Source organism: Lissotriton helveticus, chromosome 3_2 (assembly GCF_964261635.1).
Source record: "Lissotriton helveticus chromosome 3_2, aLisHel1.1, whole genome shotgun sequence".
Lineage (NCBI taxonomy): Eukaryota > Metazoa > Chordata > Amphibia > Caudata > Salamandridae > Lissotriton > Lissotriton helveticus.
This window is the reverse complement of record NC_136062.1, coordinates 247,282,611-247,305,628: the sequence shown is the minus strand read 5'-3', so window position 1 is coordinate 247,305,628 and position 23,018 is coordinate 247,282,611. Positions and strand designations below refer to the sequence as shown.

The following is a 23,018-nucleotide window of genomic DNA, read 5'->3' as shown; positions in this document are numbered from 1 at the left end:
AAATATACAACAATGGTGCTTTCTGGAAGATGATTATTTTTCTGTCAGTGCAATATAATCCAAAAGCTTCAAGCACCATTTGTACAACTAGAACTGGTACATCTTTATCCAAAATCTCCCTTGCTCTATTTCTCACCTGCTCCATCTTTAACTGGTGGGGGAAATAACATGCCACTCCTCTCTTCAAACTTGATTGTATCTGATACATACTTCTGACTGAACTCTCTACTTCGTCTTCCAATTTTGCAGTACTCGCTCGACATTTTATTTTGACTAATGCTTGATGAAATGCACCAGTCTCTTATGGAAGCCTTCAAGGTATCCTTCAAGGTATCCAAGGTATCCCATACCAGCAAGATGGTTTAGTGAATTCCAAACTGCCAGCCAGAAAGTTCTCCACTGTTTGGGACATTTCCTCACTTACACCGTGCATCTAAATATAATGTTCTATCCCAATTGAAACATCTTGGAATAAAAGGATAATATTCATAGTATAACTATAAGGAGATCAAAGAGTGATCAGACGGGCTGCAGCAGATTACAGTATTAATTGTTCACTTTGTTTAGCTGTGGAACTCTGAAATTCAGCAGTATTGTATACATTTAAAAAAAGCGACACAGATGGGAAGAAATGGAGAAGCCATACGGATGGTGGTGGGAGATAAAGAAACACACGCTGGGGTGCGGGATGTTTAGGGAAGAAGCAAAACGGGCTGGGGGTGAAAGGGGAAGAAAGAAAAAATAATAGTACATCATACACTCCACCAGTAGTAGAAGGACTGTAATTAAGATAAGGCAATGCTTGGTCTGTTCTCGAGCTGAAAGAAGAGGAAGTAAAACCGGCTGATGCTGCCCAATTAGAAGGCAGCAAATGAGAGGGACAGTGAAGCCCACGAATGGTAATCAATGGGCGGGCTCAAAGCCCCTTAAAGAACACAATATCTCTTGTAAGTGAGTGAGAGCGCATGCGTTTGTGCATCCTAACACAAGCAAGACCTAAAAAGTGAAGCAGTACTCGACCCCGTCTCACCACTGTGACTCCAAGAAGAAGGTGTCAAGCTGTAAATCACACTCCATTGAGGTCGCTGGTCACCGTGCTGATACCTCTGCTGCTTACTACGTGCCCAGAGTTCACTGGAGTCCTCTCCTACTTGCAGTAGGTAGAGGTCCTTAGAAAGGCCTTGTTGCAAATACTCAGTGTGCTCCTGGCTCTTTCTGGTGAATTCTTCAGACTCCATGCAATCCCACGGGTCTCCAATCTGGTCACCACTGGAGGGTCCTATCTCAGTGCTATCAGTCGGGGCGGTGCCCTGTTACTTGGTACCAACCGACTCTGGTACAGACTTCAAGTCCAGCCCCACAATCAGCACAAGTTCCCACCACCCAGATTCCCGTAATGCCACGAGAGGATGCCCCTGAGCTGAAGCCTTTGTCTGAAATTGAAAAGCATTGCAGTTATCAGCAGAGGTTCCATTGTCTTTTTTGTTCTTACTCTGGTACTATGCAGAAGTTCTGCAGAAGGTGCTAGCCACATTAAAGCCGTTACTTCTGTTAAATGATGCTCTCACAGATACTCTGATGGGTACCGGGTCGAAGTCATGCTCTTGCCTGCCTGTGAACAGGTGGGTGGACAAATGTCCTAGATTGGCACCTGGTAACCTGGGGTTTTTAAACACCCCACTCCAGAAAGCTGTATTGGTCAAGATTCACCTCTGGTTGAGGCCTAACTTATTTCCAACCACTCCCCTGGATAGAGAATCCATAAGCATTGATTCCTTTGGAAAACGTGTATGGAGTTCAGGGCTTTTTCTCTACAGCAATTAGTCAAGGGCATCCTGGCTGTGATCCCAATATTTCAGGCTCACTCATTGACTCTGGTAATGGTTGTTTGAAGCCAGGTGGCACATGCCAGCCTTAAAGTAGAACCCACTTTCCGATTCCATCAAAATGTGAGAGAAGGATGCTCAAAATCCGCTATGGGGGTTCACCGACTGCAGTTTGTCCTCTGGCAGGCCACTCTCCTTCCCCCACCAGTAGCGAACAGTGGTGACTAACACATCACCTCTGGGTTGAGGGAGGGGAGGGTCCCTGGATATCGGAGTACTCAGGTCTCTAGTGGTGGGCTGGCTTAACATCAATTACTGGAGATGCAGACAATACTTCTGGCCCTGTGGGCCTTACTGTATCCATCAGCCCTTTTTGCTTTTCTGAATTTGCCAAACCAACTATCCTTGTTTAAATCACCTGTTGTGATGAGATTTATTAGAGGTTTGTGTAGGAAGCCGGGTCTCCCATTGGGCAAATTTCCCCACCACTGTGCAAAACTAGCTCCTAGTTATGCAAACTCTCAGAAAGCCTTATGTACCTCTCAGTGACATAGAACTGAGATGGAAAGCAACTTCAGAAAATGTGTTATGGATTAACTGTCCCAGCACAATACTTTCATCAAGGAAAGTCTCAGTAAAACTCCCTGACTAATTTAAATAAAAGAAAAATTATTTTATCATTTAGAATAAGGCCAAAAAAACATAAATTGACACTGAAAGTTATAACTTCCTAAAGTGACAGTTTAATTCTGCATTGGATTCTCCATTTTGCATGAACAGCCAATGAAAATTCCTGTGCAGTTCTCACAAACGGCTTTGAGGTTTCTTCTCCATCCATTCACACAGCACGGCTCTCAGCCCAGGGCTGCCTCTAGCCTTCAGTCTTGTGCAGACAGGCATAGTTCACAGTTTCCAAACTTAAAAATTTCTGTAGGGCTGTCGCTTGCTTGCTTCACAACAGCAGATAGACTAACTGGTGTTTCCAGGTCTGCCTTAGCAAATAGAGGGTACACCCCTCCTCTCATTCTCCGCTATTAACCCAGTACATTGTGTTGACTCCAAAGTCCACTGCAGAGACCCCTTTCTGGATACTAGTTCAAAGTGATTGCAAGCTTTTTCACCCACTTTCCAAATCAAAAAACAAATTTCCACAAAGTCCAGTGCCAGACCAAATGCACCTGGCGAGCTGGGGGGTCAGTCTTGACAATTAACTTTTTGTAGAATCTGACACAAGTCTTGGTCGGGGTGGGTCACACTCCCACCCACAGTACACGCTGATTTAATCTGCTCACAAGTCCTGCACCAAACTTGCAAACCTGTGTCAGTCGAGCTGACTGTCTGCATGTCTCTTCAGACTTGCAGCTCTGTTCCAGTCTGGTATCCGTTGATATCGTGCTATTTGCTCGGTGAGGGTGTGTAAAGGGAAACCAGCCTGCCTGAAACAATGTCCTGCAAAGAACAGGCAGATTTTGTGTCTGCAACTGAGAAACTGAATACAATTCACACGTACAACCACTGAGAAAGCAGTTACTTGTGTTTCAATGCGAAACGTCCAAATACTAGCAGTGTCTAGCAGAGAAAACGGGCACAAACAATACAGCAAAGTGTTACACTAGTTCTCCCAGCTCTTAACTTGTTCTCGACGTCCCTCATATGTATGCCCTTGAGCTGATGCTTACCTGCTTGCTGTGTCTCCTGACCACGAAGACTATCTTCCTCATTGCGAGTACATTAGCTCATTGCGTGAGTGAACTACAGGCTGAAGATTCTGGATCGATCCTGCTTACCAAAAGTTGTGATTCAATCCAGGTGTGTAGCCATTGCGGAGCTGCATGACGCCACCTATCGGCGCACAGGAGCATTGCTGCATAAAATCTCCCTATTCATACGCCAGGTGAATGTTCTAAGGTGAGAACTCTACAGTTGGATATTGTGTCAATAGGTAAGTAACTTGTTCAATAGCAACTGTCAACAGAAGACTTTGTAGAGTGCTTAATGAACAGGTCTTAAGAGCACTTACAGTTTAAGGCCTTCGGCTGACCAGAAGAACTAAAAAATGGACACGCGAGGGAGGAGCTACGCTAGCAACCAAGATGGCCGCGTAAGCTCCCGGCTCCGCCGACCTCCGCCAGCAGCTCGAATATCCTGCCTTCAATCCTGACTTCGCACCTGATTCCCTTGTTTGTGAAGTTTTGCTGCTTCTACCGGTGCAATCCCGAGTTTTCTACCTCATCGGTCGACGAAGATACGCCGTGTCTCCATTCTCGGCCTAACATCGTGTGGAAGCCGGGACCTCGATTTCCATCCCATCCGATCTGAAAGTGATCAACAACGGCCGTGAGACCTGGACTGAGCCCGGTCTCCCGAAGTGTGCTGTGAATTGCTGCATTTTGATGACGGTCCTGTGATTGATCTGCACCGAGGACACATTGACGTGTTCCACCGGATGCCGGGGTGGGGGTCTGGTGCCTGAAGACCTTGCTGACCTCCCGGGGTCGACGGGACGGAGCCCTCACTGACGGCAAAGGTGTGTTCTGCTATACGAGGAGCGCCCACTGTTTGACATTTGACTTGCGTGGCCTGTTACCCCGGAGTAGCCGGCCTCCGGGGTTCAAATCCGGCTCTGCCGCCTACTGAGATAGGATGGAAGGCACGCCATCGCTGCGGGCCGTCATGGCCGCCATTGAGGCGCTCCATTCGCGTACTAGCGCTGTGTTCCGGACACTGATCGTGAAAGTGGACGGTATCCTGGAACCGGAGGATGACCCTCTGCTGAGTTCTCCACTGGCTGTAGTGCCAGCGGGGCATCGAATGCCTGGACTCGAGGTCCCTGTGCCGATACCGGCATTCCTGAGCCCTGGCGGTTCCGAATCAACGACCCTCAAGCCTGTGTTTCACGCCAGTGTCTCCTGTTCGATTCTGTTTCCTCATGTTACATCTATGGACGCTCTCCAGAGTGGTAACACGTTCTTCATTGACTTTTTGGGAAACGTGCCGTTCCTGGAGGCATTTCATTGTCTTCTTCGTGAACGTTTATCCTGTACTCGACTCTACTGCACTGCCGAGAACTCTCATGGACGCTTTGCCTTTTTTCTCAAGATGGCGGCTCGAGGGAAGGAGACTCTTAAGGAGGATCGTACTGGCCAGGGCTGAATTCTACTGCTTCGATCCGATGTTATAGTTTTCAGCAACGGGGTTGTGCCTATAGTGTAACGGGAGTTGGGTGGCTATTGACTATACTCCCCCGACTGGTTTGAATATGTTGTTGAACTGTTGGCTTTATTGCGTCTGGGGTAGTCGCTGTTGGCGGGGGGCACGGGAGACCGGGAGTGTGTTTGGTTTCTCCTCCTCCACTTTTTCTCTCTTTTCCTTCTTTTAGGGTAGCTCTTGGGCGACAGGCACGCTGCTAGTGGGTTAGGCCGTAGCCATTGCAGGGGTGTAGGGTGGGGGGTTAGGGGAGGGTTTTTTTATTTTTCCTTTGTTTTGTTCTATGGCCCCTTTTGTTTTTCCTTCTTTTCCTTTCACGAGAAGTGGGCTGTTTTATTCTTCACGGATCCTTTCTTGCTCGGGTGTCTATACTAGCCTTAATTATCCTGTATCGTTGCGGATGGGGGAGGATGTGGCGGGGTTCTTTTCGATCGTATCTTAAACTGTTTATTTTTCCTAATTGTCGTATGTAGTCGTGATTCAACGTGAGTTTCTTATGATGATTCCTGTATGCATCTTCCCCCGCCTGTCCCTTTCCCGCATTGTACTGTTTGACGACTGACAATTGTAATGCCTACTCTTGTCTTACTGTTAAAATAAAAAATATATATAAAAAAAAAAAAATGGACACGCAAACTGACTTACTTGTTAACGGAACCTCTTTCATGTAAACTGTTCTCCCCAGTCCACTGAGTTGCTAGCTTATGGCAACTAGCAAGTTTGTTTTGAACTTGCTAGTGGCCGAGAATATTGTGCCTACTAACCCTTGTGAGGAGAATTGTCAAGAGAATATTAAATTATCACCACTTTTAAAAAGTAACTGTACTAAAATACAAATGGGTGTTGGAGAAAGTACTTAACTACAGGGGACGCTATAATTTACTTCTAACCACCAACAGTCATTATCTAAGAAAATTTTATTAAATTCGTAAAGCACATCTCTATCCGTTTTTTTGTCAGTTTTAAAGCTGACTGTTCCATACATCAAAACCTTAATCTACAATCTTTAAAACGATTTGGCATAAAATAATTCAGCATCCACCACAAGGAAATGGATGTTGTGGTTCAGGAAACTACATTTTTGTAGTGTGAGAAGGCGTCAATGCTGTACCAGCTCTGGACTCTTTGCCCTTAAGTCATACCAGCTTGGAGGCTCGATTTTATGTTGTGGTATTAAAGTGAATTCCTTGAGTGTCGCCCTCTTAGGCTTGGAATTATGCTTAAAACTGATAATAATGAACCAGCAGAAGCGGTCAGTCCGAAACAGTGAGTAAGTTCTGAGATTCTGAAGGCAGCAATAATTCTGGCTAAGCAAGGATAAATACGGAGTGTGTGTGTGTCAAAATATGGCATGCTTGATTGACTTAGTAGTCATTATCTTTTGTTATATTACATGTGTTTGTTTCCGCAGCCAGCAACATCTGGTTCTGTCCATCGCTCACCCTTGTCTGGGCTCTGTCTGCAATGTCTCCTTACCTGTGCCACCTCCTCACCCGTGCCACCTCCTCACCTGTTTGTGATTTTTGCTTCTTAAGGTCTGTCCCTGTGCTTTTCCATGCAGGTGGTTCCATGGGAAGATCACCAGAGAACAGGCTGAACGACTGCTGTACCCACCAGAGACAGGACTATTCCTTGTGCGAGAGAGCACCAACTATCCCGGAGACTACACGCTGTGCGTGAGTTGTGATGGGAAGGTGGAGCACTATCGCATCATTTACAAGGCCAGCAAACTGAGCATCGATGAAGAAGCCTTTTTCGACAACCTCATGCAGCTTGTAGAGGTTAGTTCTTGATGATTTATTTATTTGTGACTTTAGCTGTGTCGCCTCTTAATTGAAAACCTTAGGAATCTGTTCCTGATCATTTTGTTAGCTTTGTTAAAAGATCAACTATTCATGATTAGTCATAGAGTAGTTTGTGGAGGCTCAACATGCATGATCTTCTTGATTGCTAGACTGGTGGACTATTTATTTAAATACTTCTCTGTGGGGACCCCGTGTAACAGGAAGTCAATGATCTCTCAAACACAAGTCAACCCACATCCAAAGTCAACATTCTACTTGATAAGTACAACACTTCCCTACAAATCCATTTCAAGCTTAATGCACCTCTTAAACCACATTCTTCCAATTCAGAACTTTCTGGTCAGCGGAATACCCATGAACTTTTAGAGAACGAGAGCAGTATAGGTAGGTAAAAGAAAGGTAAAAAAAAAGAACCAGACCGACCAAAGTCATTGACTTGCTAGTTCCAAACACATCTCGGCCTGTTGACTTCCTATTGAAAGCTCCCTTATATAAACCTGCCATCAATGAAGTGACTAACTAGCAACTTTATTGTTTCAGAGTATTTTTATCCTGCATCACACACCCTTTTCTACTAGAACATCAGCAAAATCAGGTACTACTTTGTAATATTCCCCTCACACTGCCGGCATTCTCCACTCTAGAATGTAATTATATTGGAGTGGAGAATGTTGGCAATTCAGAATACGGACAGTTTGTCGTGTCATTTGGGGAGGTGAAGGAGGCGGAGAGGACCCTGCTGGTCTGTGTGGCAGCTCCTGTTACGTTATGAAATTAATAAAATCATCCTGTGCTTTGTCACATCGGGTGTGGAGCCGAAGCGGTAGTCCACCGACCGACCCATGTGTGCCGATGACCCTGTCATCATTTTGGCACCTTATGTCCTGGGTGCCCTGGCCTGGCAGTTTGGGCTGGACTGTACCCAAAAGGAGCAGGGTCAAGACTGTGATTTGTATATGGCTGGGTCCAAACTGGGGTGGCGTAGTGAGCAAAACACGATGGATTAAGCCCAAGTCTGTGACTGGGGGCTAATGTTTGCCTTGATCAGCGTTCTGTCCATCATATGTTTTTTGCTTTTATCGTGCTAAGTGGGAACTGTGTGCCCAGGCATGGTTCCCGTGCTCACTGTGCCACTTGATTCAAGCTAAACTGGCTGATAAGGGGTGATACCCCAAAACCATGCCTAGGATGCTTGTTTCCCGTCCAGGGAGGATCTGGCCTCGCAGTTTGGGCTGGACTTTTCCCATGAGGAGTAGGGTCAAATCTGTTCTTTTTCATTTGGGCACCATACCATTCTTGTGGCACAGAGGTGCAGCATGGCACACCTTTCCACACTCAACCTCCCTGTGTGTGGTTGCAAACACTCCTTCTCCAGACACAAGACGTCTATACACACTACCATCTTTCCTGCCTGGTGAAGTCGCTTAGATAGTGGCAGTGCAGAAAGCGCACTTCCTGTTGTGCGTCCACCATTCAGGGCCAGTCAACACCGTTTTGACGCACTGCTGCAGTTAACCTACATCTTCTGAATATTGCTGTACTTTTCGGGAACTGTTTTTATTTAATTAAAGTCCCTCTCGGTTGACTATAGTGGTGACACACACCACACATACTCTAGTCTACATTAACTGTGACATGCACACCAGCATTTACGAGCCAGTCTCAGCGTCTCTCATCTTGGAGATGCACATTGCGGTGACAAGCACACCATACACCATATTTTACCTTTTCTGTTCAGATGTAACACATGTACAACAATTTTTTCAAGCTACTCAGAGTTTAAAGCCAAAAGTATAGATAGATTGTGCGGTGACAAGCACACCTTCTGTGACACTGTTTTTCAAATTTTTCATTTGTTCTGAACCTGTATCTTTGAATGACACTTCTACATTCTGTCTGACCACAGTGTTAACATAGTTACCATAGTAATGGGAAAATCTGATTTTGTCAGACTGGATCCAGAAGATTTTTCTTTGAGCAATACCCTTGCATGCCAGAGGGTACGTCGATCTGCTCTGCGTGATGTCTGCCCAATTGTGACGTTCATGTCACCTGTAATGAACCACCTCGGTGTGCTGATGTCTGTCTTTTCTTTCTGCACTAGCCACCGCAGATCCATAAAGAGAGCTACCATCTGTCACATATATACAGGCTTTTTTTCGACATTGTCTACCCCTTTTTTAGTGTGTAGGTTTTTCCCATGTAAATAAAACCTCTGGGTTCAAACCGTGTGGCGCTTGTCACCATGCCATGTCAGTGAGGGACCCATACCTGCTTTTTAGGTCTCGACTACAGCATTGGTTTAGCAATGCTTATTTGTCGAGATTATAGTAAGGCTTTCAAAAGTCTACCCAAAACTGCAGATCGGGTACAGTTTATATGAGCCAGGCGCGTGCACATCGCCAGCCACATCCTCGGCATCAGACTTCAAAGGAAGCCGCTCCCCCGCCCCACCGGCCACCCAATGCCGCTCCCCTGCCTACATCACCCAATGCCAAGAGCTTGTTAATTACTGCAAGCTGCCTTTAAGGTCATCTCGCACGTTTGCCATGCGCTGATTAAACTGAACTGCCTTTCACCTGTTCGTGCCTGCTGTCTGCCATGTCACACTAGTTGTGTAATTTTTACTGCTCTCCTTAGCCTTCATCTTACCTTGTTTTTACATTTACAGCAAGCTGTCCATTACTCTCGCCTCACGTGTATGCCTTAACGGCTTCATTAGTGCTCGTGCCTGCCGTCTGCCACGCTCTCCATTATTGTTTAACACCGCGAGCCCTACTAGCTCATCTTAGAGCTTGCGCTACGTTTCACTGCACATTTGCCCGTGCCATTCTCCTGCATTGTTCTTTAGAGCCTGCGCTCTGTGCCACCACCAGAGATATTGCGTCTTCTCACAAGCGCGTCTATGATTTATCACTCTGCCTGTGTTGCGAGAGCACCATGAAATACTTCTGCCAGCAATTTTGTTTTCTTCTAAAGATTAAAGTGTTGTGGCCACTCGCATAGTAAAGCGACACTTACCGCTTGCAGTTCACCCTGGCGTCCTCAGTTATTTCTTCCTCATTACCTCGCTCTCATCAGCACCATAGAGCGTGAAATCGCTCTGAGACAGTCTTTCTTATTAAACACTGCCACCCTGTGGCCACCACTGGCATTTAGTTTTCATTTGTTCACCCTGTTGCTCTCCAGAGATTTAATCTCGACACTCTTTTTTAATTATTGTTCGCTATTGACTTTGCACTTCCCTTCCCAATTTAAATGTACATGGATAACATACAGGTGCTTACCCACAAAAAACACTTGCTTGTTTAACCCAAAACTCTACCTGTCCGGAGGATCCGTTTAGGTTGGCTCGCAGTCAAACGCTACCTAAATTACAAATCCCCAGACCTAGGCTTCTAGCAGTGTTTCCCTCCTATTCTGTTCATCTCCGACCTAGAACATCTCAGATTTTGTTAACCGGTAACAACTATTTGTCAGACGTTATTTTCAAAGTGATATTTTTAGGGCTTTTGTATTGCATTTTGCTTCTAATCTTTTGATTATAGTTTTATTGAACTTTAATTTGTGGTCAAATGTCACGCTTTTTCTTACAAGTAATGGAGTTTTAGTGCACAGAACCCTTGCTACAGCTCGAGGTGACAGTGTGCTTTTTGATAGTCATGAATAAAATACATGAATAAATATGGTGATAGTGAGTATGTAACCATCAATTTGTACACATGGGCTGGGTGTTTAGCCCTGATCTGCAGCATGAATGGTACAGAGAACTCACCCCTAGTGGGCAGGTTACTTCTGGAAAGGGGCACATCTGTGAAATGTGTTGCAGTCTTCATATGATGCTAAACTGGGGCTCAAAATGCTGAAGGGATCTGTAGAATATGGAACGCTGTTGGACATCTTTTTCAATCTGGCCCCTTTTAGGTCAGGCTTGTTTCCTTTATTTTCATTCCCCTTCTCCTTTCAGGCCATCTCATCCATTTTTGCCTCTTCACCATCACTCCTCTATCCTGCTGGTCATTCCTATTTTTCCATTCGCCTCTTTGCTATTTTCTTTCATATTTCTGCCCCCTCTCCCTTCTGCGTTTTACAGTTTCTACGTTGTCCTCTAGCCTCTATTTCAGTTATTCACCTCATCCCACCATCCCCCCGCCTCTCCCACACCCCATGCATCCTCCCCTCCCCTGACGTCTCCCCCTTTTCCTCACACCCCCTTCACACTTCATCCTCTGACTGGCCGTGTCCTCACTATCTTTCTATCGCCCTCACTCTATCTATCTATCGCCCTTACTCTATCTATCGCCGTCACTCTATCTGTCGCCCTCACTCTATCTATCTATCGCCCTCACTCTATCGATCTATCGCCCTCACTCTATCGCCCTCACACTATCTATCTATCGCCCTCACTCTATCTATCTATCGCCCTCACTCTATCTATCTATCGCCCTCACTCTATCTATCTATCGCCCTCACTCTATCTATCTATCGCCCTCACTCTATCTATCGCCCTCACTCTATCTATCGCCCTCACTCTATCTATCTATCTCACTCTATCTATCGCCCTCACTCTATCTATCTATCGTCCTCACTCTATCTATCGTCCTCACTCTATCGATCTATCGCCCTCACACTATCGATCTATCGCCCTCACTCTATCTATCTATCGCCCTCACACTATCGATCTATCGCCCTCACACTATCGATCTATCGCCCTCACACTATCGATCTATCGCCCTCACACTATCGATCTATCACCCTCACACTATCGATCTATCGCCCTCACTCTATCGATCTATCGCCCTCACTCTATCGATCTATCGCCCTCACTCTATCGATCTATCGCCCTCACTCTATCGATCTATCGCCCTCACTCTATCGATCTATCGCCCTCACTCTATCGATCTATCGCCCTCACTCTATCGATCTATCGCCCTCACTCTATCGATCTATCGCCCTCACTCTATCGCCCTATCGTCCTCACTCTATCTATCGCCCTCACTCTATCTATCTATCGCCCTCACTCTCTCCCTCCCTCTATCTATCGCCCTCACTCTCTCCCTCCCTCTATCTATCGCCCTCACTCTCTCCCTCCCTCTATCTATCGCCCTCACGCTCTCCCTCCCTCTATCTATCTATCTATCTATCTATCGCCCTCACTCACTCCCTCCCTCTATCTATCGCCCTCACTCACTCCCTCCCTCTATCTATCTATCGCCCTCACTCACTCCCTCCCTCTATCTATCTATCTATCGCCCTCACTCACTCCCTCCCTCTATCTATCTATCGCCCTCACTCACTCACTCCCTCCCTCTATCTATCTATCGCCCTCACTCTCTCCCTCTATCTATCTATCGCCCTCACTCTATCTATCGCCCTCACTCTATCTATCGCCCTCACTCTATCTATCGCCCTCACTCTATCTATCGCCCTCACTCTATCTATCGCCCTCACTCTATCGCCCTCACTCTATCGCCCTCACTCTATCGCCCTCACTCTATCGCCCTCCCTCTATCGCCCTCCCTCTATCGCCCTCCCTCTATCGCCCTCCCTCTATCGCCCTCCCTCTATCGCCCTCCCTCTATCGCCCTCCCTCTATCGCCCTCCCTCTATCGCCCTCCCTCTATCGCCCTCCCTCTATCGCCCTCCCTCTATCGCCCTCCCTCTATCGCCCTCCCTCTATCGCCCTCCCTCTATCGCCCTCCCTCTATCGCCCTCCCTCTATCGCCCTCCCTCTATCGCCCTCCCTCTATCGCCCTCCCTCTATCGCCCTCCCTCTATCGCCCTCCCTCTATCGCCCTCCCTCTATCGCCCTCCCTCTATCGCCCTCCCTCTATCGCCCTCCCTCTATCGCCCTCCCTCTATCGCCCTCCCTCTATCGCCCTCCCTCTATCGCCCTCACTCTATCGCCCTCACTCTATCGCCCTCACTCTCTCCCTCCCTCTATCTATCGCCCTCACTCACTCCCTCCCTCTATCTATCTATCGCCCTCACTCACTCACTCCCTCTATCTATCGCCCTCACTCACTCACTCCCTCCCTCTATCTATCGCCCTCACTCACTCACTCCCTCTATCTATCGCCCTCACTCTCTCCCTCCCTCTATCTATCGCCCTCACTCTCTCCCTCCCTCTATCTATCTATCTATCTATCGCCCTCACTCACTCCCTCCCTCTATCTATCTATCGCCCTCACTCACTCCCTCCCTCTATCTATCTATCGCCCTCACTCACTCCCTCCCTCTATCTATCTATCTATCTATCGCCCTCACTCACTCCCTCCCTCTATCTATCTATCTATCGCCCTCACTCACTCCCTCCCTCTATCTATCTATCGCCCTCACTCACTCCCTCCCTCTATCTATCTATCGCCCTCACTCACTCCCTCCCTCTATCTATCTATCGCCCTCACTCACTCCCTCCCTCTATCTATCTATCGCCCTCACTCTCTCCCTCCCTCTATCTATCTATCGCCCTCACTCTCTCCCTCCCTCTATCTATCTATCGCCCTCACTCTCTCCCTCCCTCTATCTATCGCCCTCACTCTCTCCCTCCCTCTATCTATCGCCCTCACTCTCTCCCTCCCTCTATCTATCGCCCTCACTCTCTCCCTCCCTCTATCTATCTATCTATCTATCGCCCTCACTCACTCCCTCCCTCTATCTATCTATCGCCCTCACTCTCTCCCTCCCTCTATCTATCTATCTATCTATCTATCGCCCTCACTCACTCCCTCCCTCTATCTATCTATCTATCGCCCTCACTCACTCCCTCCCTCTATCTATCTATCGCCCTCACTCACTCACTCCCTCCCTCTATCTATCTATCGCCCTCACTCTCTCCCTCTATCTATCTATCGCCCTCACTCTATCGCCCTCACTCTATCGCCCTCACTCTATCGCCCTCACTCTATCGCCCTCACTCTATCGCCCTCACTCTATCGCCCTCACTCTATCGCCCTCACTCTATCGCCCTCACTCTATCGCCCTCCCTCTATCGCCCTCCCTCCCTCTATCGCCCTCCCTCCCTCTATCGCCCTCCCTCCCTCTATCGCCCTCCCTCCCTCTATCGCCCTCCCTCCCTCTATCGCCCTCCCTCCCTCTATCGCCCTCTATCTATCGCCCTCTATCTATCGCCCTCACTCACTCCCTCCCTCTATCTATCTATCTATCGCCCTCACTCACTCCCTCCCTCTATCTATCTATCTATCGCCCTCACTCACTCCCTCCCTCTATCTATCTATCTATCGCCCTCACTCACTCCCTCCCTCTATCTATCTATCGCCCTCACTCTCTCCCTCCCTCTATCTATCTATCGCCCTCACTCTCTCCCTCCCTCTATCTATCGCCCTCACTCTCTCCCTCCCTCTATCTATCGCCCTCACTCTCTCCCTCCCTCTATCTATCGCCCTCACTCTCTCCCTCCCTCTATCTATCGCCCTCACTCTCTCCCTCCCTCTATCTATCGCCCTCACTCTCTCCCTCCCTCTATCTATCGCCCTCACTCTCTCCCTCCCTCTATCTATCGCCCTCACTCTGTTTCCCGAGTGCACAGGGAATCTGAAATTAACTTCTCCACTATTGCAAAACAATTGTTGGAATGTTGGTGGGCCATTCAAAAATTCAAACCGTTTTTGTGGGGACTTAGTGGGGAAAGAATGAAAGACCAAACACCACGCATTGCCCGACTCTCTACCAAGTTGCTCCAATTGCAGTTTGACGTGGTGCACATACATGGAGTACAGAATGTTAAGGCAGTTATCTGTACAGATTTGCCGTTAGTGGTGAGAGTGATGAGGAACATGAAGATTCAAGTGAAGAAAGCTGTTTGATTGCTTCTGTGGACATAGAAGACTGTGTGCGTCTGAGGGTTAATGGAGTATAAAACGGTTGCTTGATGAGATTATCGAACAGGTCATGGTGTAAGTAAGGAATGGATGGCCTACAGAGAAAAAGCGGTGGAACAGTTATGTCAACCATTTTGGAAAATGAATGATGAGCTGTTAGTTGAAGATGGGTTGTTGATGAGAGGAGAGAAGTTAGTGCCACCTTCTGGGATTAGGCACAGAATTATCAGGACAGCCCATAAATGGCATCTGAGGCGTATGTTCACCAAACAACGCATACGCAAACATTCTGGTGGCTGGCCATGGACGGTAGGATGATCAGTTTGGTGGGAAGTGCGTAATTTGTTTGTCAGCAGGAAAATATTTGGTTGTGAGGAAGCTCCCTTTGCTGCCCATTGAGTGTCCTGGCAAAGCGTGGGGAAAAAGTGGGGATTGACTTGGTCGGACCTTTCAATGTCTTACCTGCTCATTCATGTTTTGCTCTTGTATTGATAGCCTTTTATTCTAAATGGTAGGAAATCAAGTTGGTGGCTGAACCCAGCGCTAAAGCAGTCATTGAATTCTTGAAGGATGTTTTCCTTCGTCAGGATTTTTCTCAGTTTCTTGTGTCAGACAATGGAGTTCAGTTAGTAAATGAAGAAGTCAAGGAATTTTTGAGGTCTGGGAATATTGTGCTCCTCAAAACGGCTCTATATTATCCCCAGGCCAGCGGTCAAGTTGAGTTCATGAATCGTGTGCATACAGTGGGCAGTTGCGGATACGTTCATCGTGAGCAATGTACACAGTATACTTTAGTTTTATCATACCAGCCCCCATTCTTCAACACTGGTTTTCACAGTTTGGGCTTTTGATGGGAAGAATTTCCGCAACAAAAGGTTGTCCTAGTTAAATGAGTAAGTGGGTCAAGCAAGATGTGTCATTGAAATAAGTTGATGCTGTGGCGAGCCTTAGGTAACTTAGGCTAAATCTAAACAGAAAGAAGCTTTTGGGCGATGTGGTTCATATAACAGCTGGGTTTGTAAAGAAAGGAGAAAAGAAGTTTGGTAAACCTATGGTCATTGATCAGGTGAATAGGAATGCGATCAGGGTTAATGGTCATCATTGGTGAAATGGAGAAAGAGTAGTGAAATACAAAGATTGGTCTAGTCCCGATCAGGGGTCTACCCATCCGTTACAGATAGGTAGTGAGGTCATGTTTTCTTTGTATTTATGTGTTCGAGGCATATGAGCTGCAGATTGTACACTTAGCAATAGATCGCCACCTGGTGTTGGGCTCGGATGATTGCAGGTTGTCTTCTTGGAAGAAGTCTTTGTAGTCACGAGATAGGTGACTCCTCCCTTGGATAATACTGCGCATGGTCATCGACTCCATCCTCGGATTGTTTTTTCCCGCCAATGGGTTCGGATGAAAGTTTTCCGCTCCGGCTAGAAAACACTCTTTTCGGCATTTTCGAAGCGTGAAAATTTAGATAAACACTTTTCGACATCGAATAAACTTTTCGACATCACCAGCTACATCCCGGTGCGTCGACGCGGGCCGTTGGGCCTATCGGCGCCGTACGGCCTACGCCTCATGGACAGAACTCCATTCAAGAGATGCCCGGTATGTCGAGCAAAATTCCCTCATAGCGACCATCACGAGGTTTGCAACCTCTGTCTCTCGCCAGAACACGACGAGTCGACCTGCACAGCCTGTGCCTCCTTCCGATCGAAGAAGACCATTCGGGATCGGAGGGCCCGTCGACACGAGATGAGGAGATCAGCGCCACCACCGGAGGCCATCTTTGAGGAGGAGATCATCGAAGAAGACGTCTCCGAGGAAGACAACCCACTCAAAGATATCTCCGAGGACGAGGCTCCACTCGTCGCTGAGGAAGTCTCGCCTGATCTCCATATCATATCGGGAGCAGAGGCCTCGGACGATTCGATTCCATCTCGACAACCCGTGAGTACCTCTGCCCCTGCACAACAGACACTGCCCAAACCAAAGGCAACGGTCAGCACTCCGCCTCCGACGCCCCGCCTTCGGGCTCGGCTCTGAGGAAAAAGACTACGCCTTCTGGTGCCTCGGCACCGAAAAAAACACATGTGCCAATTCCACCTCCTCCATTGGCACCGAAACATCCTTCGACACCGAAGGACTCTTCGGCACCGAAGCCAAAACGCCCTTCGGCACCCCAACCAAAAGACACATCGGTGCCGAAGCCAGGAACCGTAACTGACCCGAAAGCTTCGACTCCGAAACCATCCGGTTCCAAAAATAAAGAAGGGAAGATAGATTCTGGCGCTGCAGGCCCAACAAAACCTGTCTCCACGCTAAAATCTTCAATAGCGGTACCAAAGACTCCAAGGCCTGATATAGACAAGCCTAAACCACCTTCGGCACCGAAGAAATTGCCACAGGACTCAATCACTCCTCCTAAGGCAAAAAACACTAAGCAACCCCTATCGGCATCGAAAAAATCGACGCCGAAGAAGATTATAGAAGAGGAAGATCTATTTGGACCAGATCCTAGACAGAAAAAAGTCTATATTAATCCAAAAACTGGACATGTGGAAGCAATTCCTTATAAAAAAAAAGACCAGCAGACACACCACTTACAACTGTGGTTCCTGCCAAAAAGGATTGAGCAACTTCTCCAATGCACCCTTCCTCTCCTTCACCTTCTTCCTCTCCTATCATTCCATATATTGAACCTATAACTTCTCCTGCTCAATCTCCTGCATCATCACACCACACTGACGAAGAGTATGACTTGGGTGGGGGGGATGATGTACCAGAGCCACATACATACCCTTTAGATGAGGATGAAGATGTCAACCCAGAATATCCCAAAGATGACGATGCATATAATTTTCCACCAAATAATGCACCAGACATCCCTGATCCTCAGTACTACCCAACAAAACCTTCCCCTCCAGAGGATAGTATTGGGTTTAATCATCTATTAAACAGAGCTTCACTTTACCATGGAGTTTCAATGCACTCTGATGCCAATGAGGAGGATTTCTTATTAGACACTTTTGAGCAGTCACAAAGGTCTACTCAAATATTACCTATGATCAAAGGGGTCATTAAACATGCTCACGAGATTTTTAAAGATCCAGTACGGTGTAGGGTGCTAAATCCCAGAATAGAGAAAAAGTATAGACCAGCACCAGCTGATCCAGTCTACATTAAGGGACATCTGCCATTAGACTCTTTGGTAGTGTCAAATGCACGTAAAAGAGCCAATTCCCAAACTTCTGGTGACACCCCCCCCGCCTGACAAAGAATCAAAAATGATTGATGCGTCAGGGAAACGGATAGCTGCGCAAGCAACAAACATATGGCGCATAGCAAACACACAAGCCTTACTCTCACGCTACAACAGGGCTCACTACGACCAACTAGAAAAATTAATGGAACACATACCAGATCAATACAAAGATCAGGCAGCAGAGCTCTTACAAGAAGGCAAATTAATATCAAATGCCTCAATTAAATGCGCACTAGATGTAGCTGACATAGCATCCAGAGCAGTTAACACTAGTGTTATTCTCAGACGTCATGCATGGTTACGCATTTCAGGTATCAAACTAGAAATACAAACTACCATCCTGAACCAGCCGCTCAATGAGAACCAGTTGTTCGGGCCGGAAGTAGATAACACACTAGAGAAGATGAAGAAGGACACTGCTAAGTCAATCCACCCAGACTAGAAGTTCTTTTCGCCACTCCTCTTATAGAGGAGGCTCCAAGCAGACCGGCGCAGATAACACATCATCTTTTAAGACACGCACACAAACCTCCTCTAATAAAGGCTACTTTAGAGGAGGATACAGAGGCAACAACAATAAGTGAAGAGGTAGAGGTAATAACAACCACGCCTCTTCCACTCCCAAACAGTGACTTCCCTCTGCCTCCCCTACAGCATTCCACTCCTGTGGGGGGCAGACTATCACAGTTCCTACCTGTCTTGAATTCCATCACAACAGACAGGTGGGTAAGACAAATTATCCAACATGGCTACTGCCTAGAACTCGCAGCAACCCCCCCAAACACACCACCCAGGCAGCGTCCAATGTCCACAGAACACATAACCCTGCTTCAACAGGAAGTTCTAGCACTTCTAGAAAACGATGCTATTCACGTGGTCTCTTTACAGGAACAAGGAACAGGAGTCTACTCCCTGTACTTCCTAATACCCAAGAAGGACGGGACATTAAGACCAATTCTCGACCTCAGGCCCCTCAACCACTACATACAATCAGATCATTTTCACATGATCACTTTACAACAAGTACTCCCATTACTAGAACAGGGACATTTTCTTTCAACACTAGCCTATTTTCATGTTCCTATACATCCTGCGCACAGGAAGTATCTAAGATTTGTCATACAAGGACAACACTATCAGTTCAAAGTCCTTCCATTCGGGGTCACAACAGCACCACGAGTGTTTACAAAGTGCTTAGCAGTAGACAACAGATACATGTCTTCCCTTACCTCGACGACTGGCTCATAAAAGCAAGATCATTCAACCAGTGTGTACAACACACAAAACAAACGATTCAAACATTACACGACTTAGGGTTTACAATAAACTACACCAAGTCTCACCTAGAGCCTTCGCACGTTCACCAATATCTAGGAGCTACCATAGACACATCGGCAGCTCTAGCGTATTCCAGTCAAGCCAGGATTCAACGCATTCAGAACTTAGTCTCCCTTTTTTTTTTCTAAAAAAAAAAACCCTTTATTAGCAAGAAAAATACAGTTACAGGCCTACAACCGCCAGGGCCGGCCAGCAACACATAATAAAAGCAATATAGTGCTACACAGCTCTTCAGCCGACAACCGAGGGTCCGGCAGCAATGGTGCAAGATATTAACCAAATATTTAACGATAGGAGATGGAAAGGTTTCATTTTTTATACAATCGAACAAAAAACATAACAAAAAAGAAGGAAGATCGAGGCTGTACCTAGGGTTATTGTGCACGTCCCAAGGGAGACTGGGAGAGGCAATCAAAGAACAATACGAAAAAGCAGGAGAACTTCCAGGAGAGGGGAGGGGGGACCCAGAGCCAGATACATAGCAACTACATAGTACAGGAGGAAGCCGAAACACACAGTCAAGGGGAGCAAGGTGTATCAGGAGGATCAAGGAGAGGGGGATCACAAATCCCCCCACGGTGTGAGTTCCATTGGTCCCATATTCTACCCCATTTCCGCGGCCTGCCACGGGAGACAGACAACTTTCTCTCTGAACATGCACCAGTCCATGTTGTCTTCCCACTTGCGAACCGATGGTGCCCTCTGGGATCCCCACAGTTGAGCGAAGTCCCTCTTCGCAACCATGTTACCCAACGTGACCCATTGAGTCTGGGCGGCAGTGCAATCAGTCGGTTCCCATATGTTTAACAAGCAGCGTCTGGCCTCAGGCAACAACTCAACACCCGTTACCTCACCCATCACCGCGTGCACTCTAGTCCAAAATGACACTACATCCGGACGTTCCCATATGATATGGAGGAAGGTAGCAAGCATCCCACAGCCACGGCGACACAGCCCATCCGTTGAAAAACCCATGCGCAGCAATCGTGGACCCCTGACATAGACCCGATGCAGAATCTTCAGCTGAACGAGTCGCAGACGCGCCGGAATCGCAACCTCTTTAGGAGAGGATATCGCAGCCTGCCAGTCCTCATCATCCAGTTCCAGCCCATCATCAGTCCACGTACTACGAAGCTGAACAAGCAAGTCCGATCTATCGTTGATGAGTTTTTTATAAATAAGAGAGATAGTGCTGTCCGGAACATGTCCGTCCAGCACTCTATCCTCCAGGGGGGAGCACTCTGGAATATCAGAACCGGCCGGAAAAACCGACTCAATGGCATGACGGATCTGGAGGTAGCGGAAATATTCCATGTCATTCAGATTATGTTCCTGTTTCAGTTCAGCGAAGGTCTTAACCCTATTCTTAACCCAGAGGTCGCCCACTTTACTAATTCCAATTAGATCCCACCTATCGAAACCCTTCGACGTCCTTAGTTCACCGAGCCGTTCCGCGGCAAACAGAGGGGTAGCCTTGACAGCCTGTCCGCCCATCCGGTAGCCGCAGTCTCGCTGCCCCACACTCGCACCGCTACTCCAGTGGGCCCCGTCAAGTTCCTTCTGGCGCCGCCAGAATAGAGCGCCCGGTAATAGTCACCCCCGGGCAAGAGCAACCGGTCCATTTCAAATGCGGGATTCCGGACTGGACCATACATAGCATGGTTCACGGCGCTCAGTTGAGATGCCCAGTAGTATCGTTTAATATCAGGCAACGCTATGCCACCATCGTACCAGGGCAACGTTAGCTTGGCCAACGCAATACGGGGCTGGCCAGCCCACACGAGTTTCCTCTGAAGGCACTCGATTTCACGAAAATAGCTAGCCGGCACTAGATCGAGTGTATTTTGGACGGCATATAAAAAACGGGGAAGAGACATCATTTTGAACAGAGCTGCCCGTCCCAATGGGGACAAGGGTAAATTACACCACGCCGCAACGTCCGACCGAAGCCGGGCAAGTGGAGGCAACAAGTTCAGCTCATAGCGTGCCACAGGGTCAAGCGAAATATAAATCCCCAAGTACTTAAAGCCATCCCTAGAGATCGGGATCGGGCACACTCGGGGCAGAGAGAGGGAGTCACCGGTTAACGGGAAGATACAAGACTTGGCCCAATTGATGACCAGACCGGAGTTACGTCCAAAAGAGCTCAAGACATCAAAAAGGACCCCTAGCGACTTACGGGGAGACGTCAGGTACAACAAAATGTCATCGGCATATAATGACACACGATCCTCGAAATCAGGGGACCACCGAATACACTTCAGGGAAGGCTTCCAGCGGAGCCAAGCAGCGAGGGGTTCCAACGCAAGTGCGAACAGGAGCGGCGACAAAGGACATCCCTGCCTCGTGCCACGCCCAAGAACAAAGGGTTCCGAGGCTCTACCATTAACCACAACCTGTGCCAACGGCTGCTCATACAGAAGCTTGACCCACGCAATGAACTTTGGACCAAAACCGAATTTTGCGAGAGTAGCCCACAAGTATGGCCACTCAACCGTGTCGAAGGCCATTGAGGCATCAAGAGAGACCAAGATGGCCGGTTCGCTGAGAGATCCCGCCCTCGCAAGGACGCCATGAAGACGACGAAGATTGAGCGCAGTGTTACGTCGGGGAATAAAACCAGACTGATCAGGGTGAACCAACTCGCCAATCACCGTGACCAGGCGGTTTGCCAAAAGTTTTGCCAATATCTTGGGTTCCGCATTTAAGAGTGAAATCGGACGATACGAGGAACAACTCTCGCGTGGCTTGCCATCCTTATGAATAACCACAATGAAGGCCAGCCTCTGGTCTCTGGGAAGGGACCCAAGGTCTCGCGATGCCGCAAACATACGAAGCAGATACGGCGCCATCTTATCAGGGCATAGCTTATACAACTCAACTGGTATACCGTTAGGACCAGAGGCCTTCCCCGAGCGAAGGGAGTGTATAGCGAGCGCAACCTCGTCGATAGAAAAATCCGCCTGCAGAAGCACCCTGTCTGACTCAAAGAGACAAGGCAGCACAAGATCACGAAGTAACAAGTGTGAATCCTCCTCCGGCATAGTGGAGACCGGCTCATACACAACCCGAAAATGCTGGGCAAACACATCGACTATCTCGACAGGGTCCACGACTCGCGTTCCATCAAATTTCTCAACAACAGGCACCACACGATTCAGTCTATCACGCTTGTCCAGCCAAGCAAGCAACTGCCCCGCTTTATCACCCACATCATACAGACGCCCTTGTCGCACACGACTCATTGCCTCAGCCGCGTCAGTCACCAAGGCCCTGTAGTCAGATTGCTTAAGAGCCAAGAAGTGCAATCTCTCAGGTGTAACCCCAGACTCCAAACGTTCCTCCAACAGGGCAATCTCAGACTCCAACTTCACCACCTCCTCATTCTTGCGCCTCCTCTCGGCAGCCACCAGTGACAAAGTTTGACCACGGATCACAGTTTTATAGGCCTCCCATAGGGAGACCGGGGAGGACACGGATCCCTCATTTCCAGCGAAGTAAAAGTTCATACATTTGACCACCTCCGATCTAATTTTGGGGTTCTGAAGATGCCATGGATTGATCGGGGCAATCCGGCCCCCAGCCCCCGGATGTACGTCTATGTGGAGCCAGAGCGGGGAGTGGTCGGAAATCCCCCTCGCCAAGTGCTTGATTTCACGCACCGAGGCCAACTGCACCACCGGCACAAGGATATAGTCGAGTCTCGAGAGACTTCCGTGAGCTCCCGAGTGGAAGGTTTAC

At 47.9% G+C, this 23,018-nt stretch overlaps 1 protein-coding gene across 3 annotated transcripts in view; it reads left to right on the top strand.

Moving 5' to 3' along the window:
- CSK (C-terminal Src kinase) overlaps positions 1-23,018 on the top strand; it is a 797,455-nt gene that overhangs the window by 447,518 nt on the left and 326,919 nt on the right. For all 3 annotated transcript variants that reach the window (XM_078685133.1, XM_078685131.1, XM_078685132.1), the window contains one exon: positions 6,595-6,814. In XM_078685133.1, the coding sequence (XP_078541259.1) occupies positions 6,595-6,814 (220 nt within the window). The remainder of the gene's footprint in view (positions 1-6,594; positions 6,815-23,018) is intronic.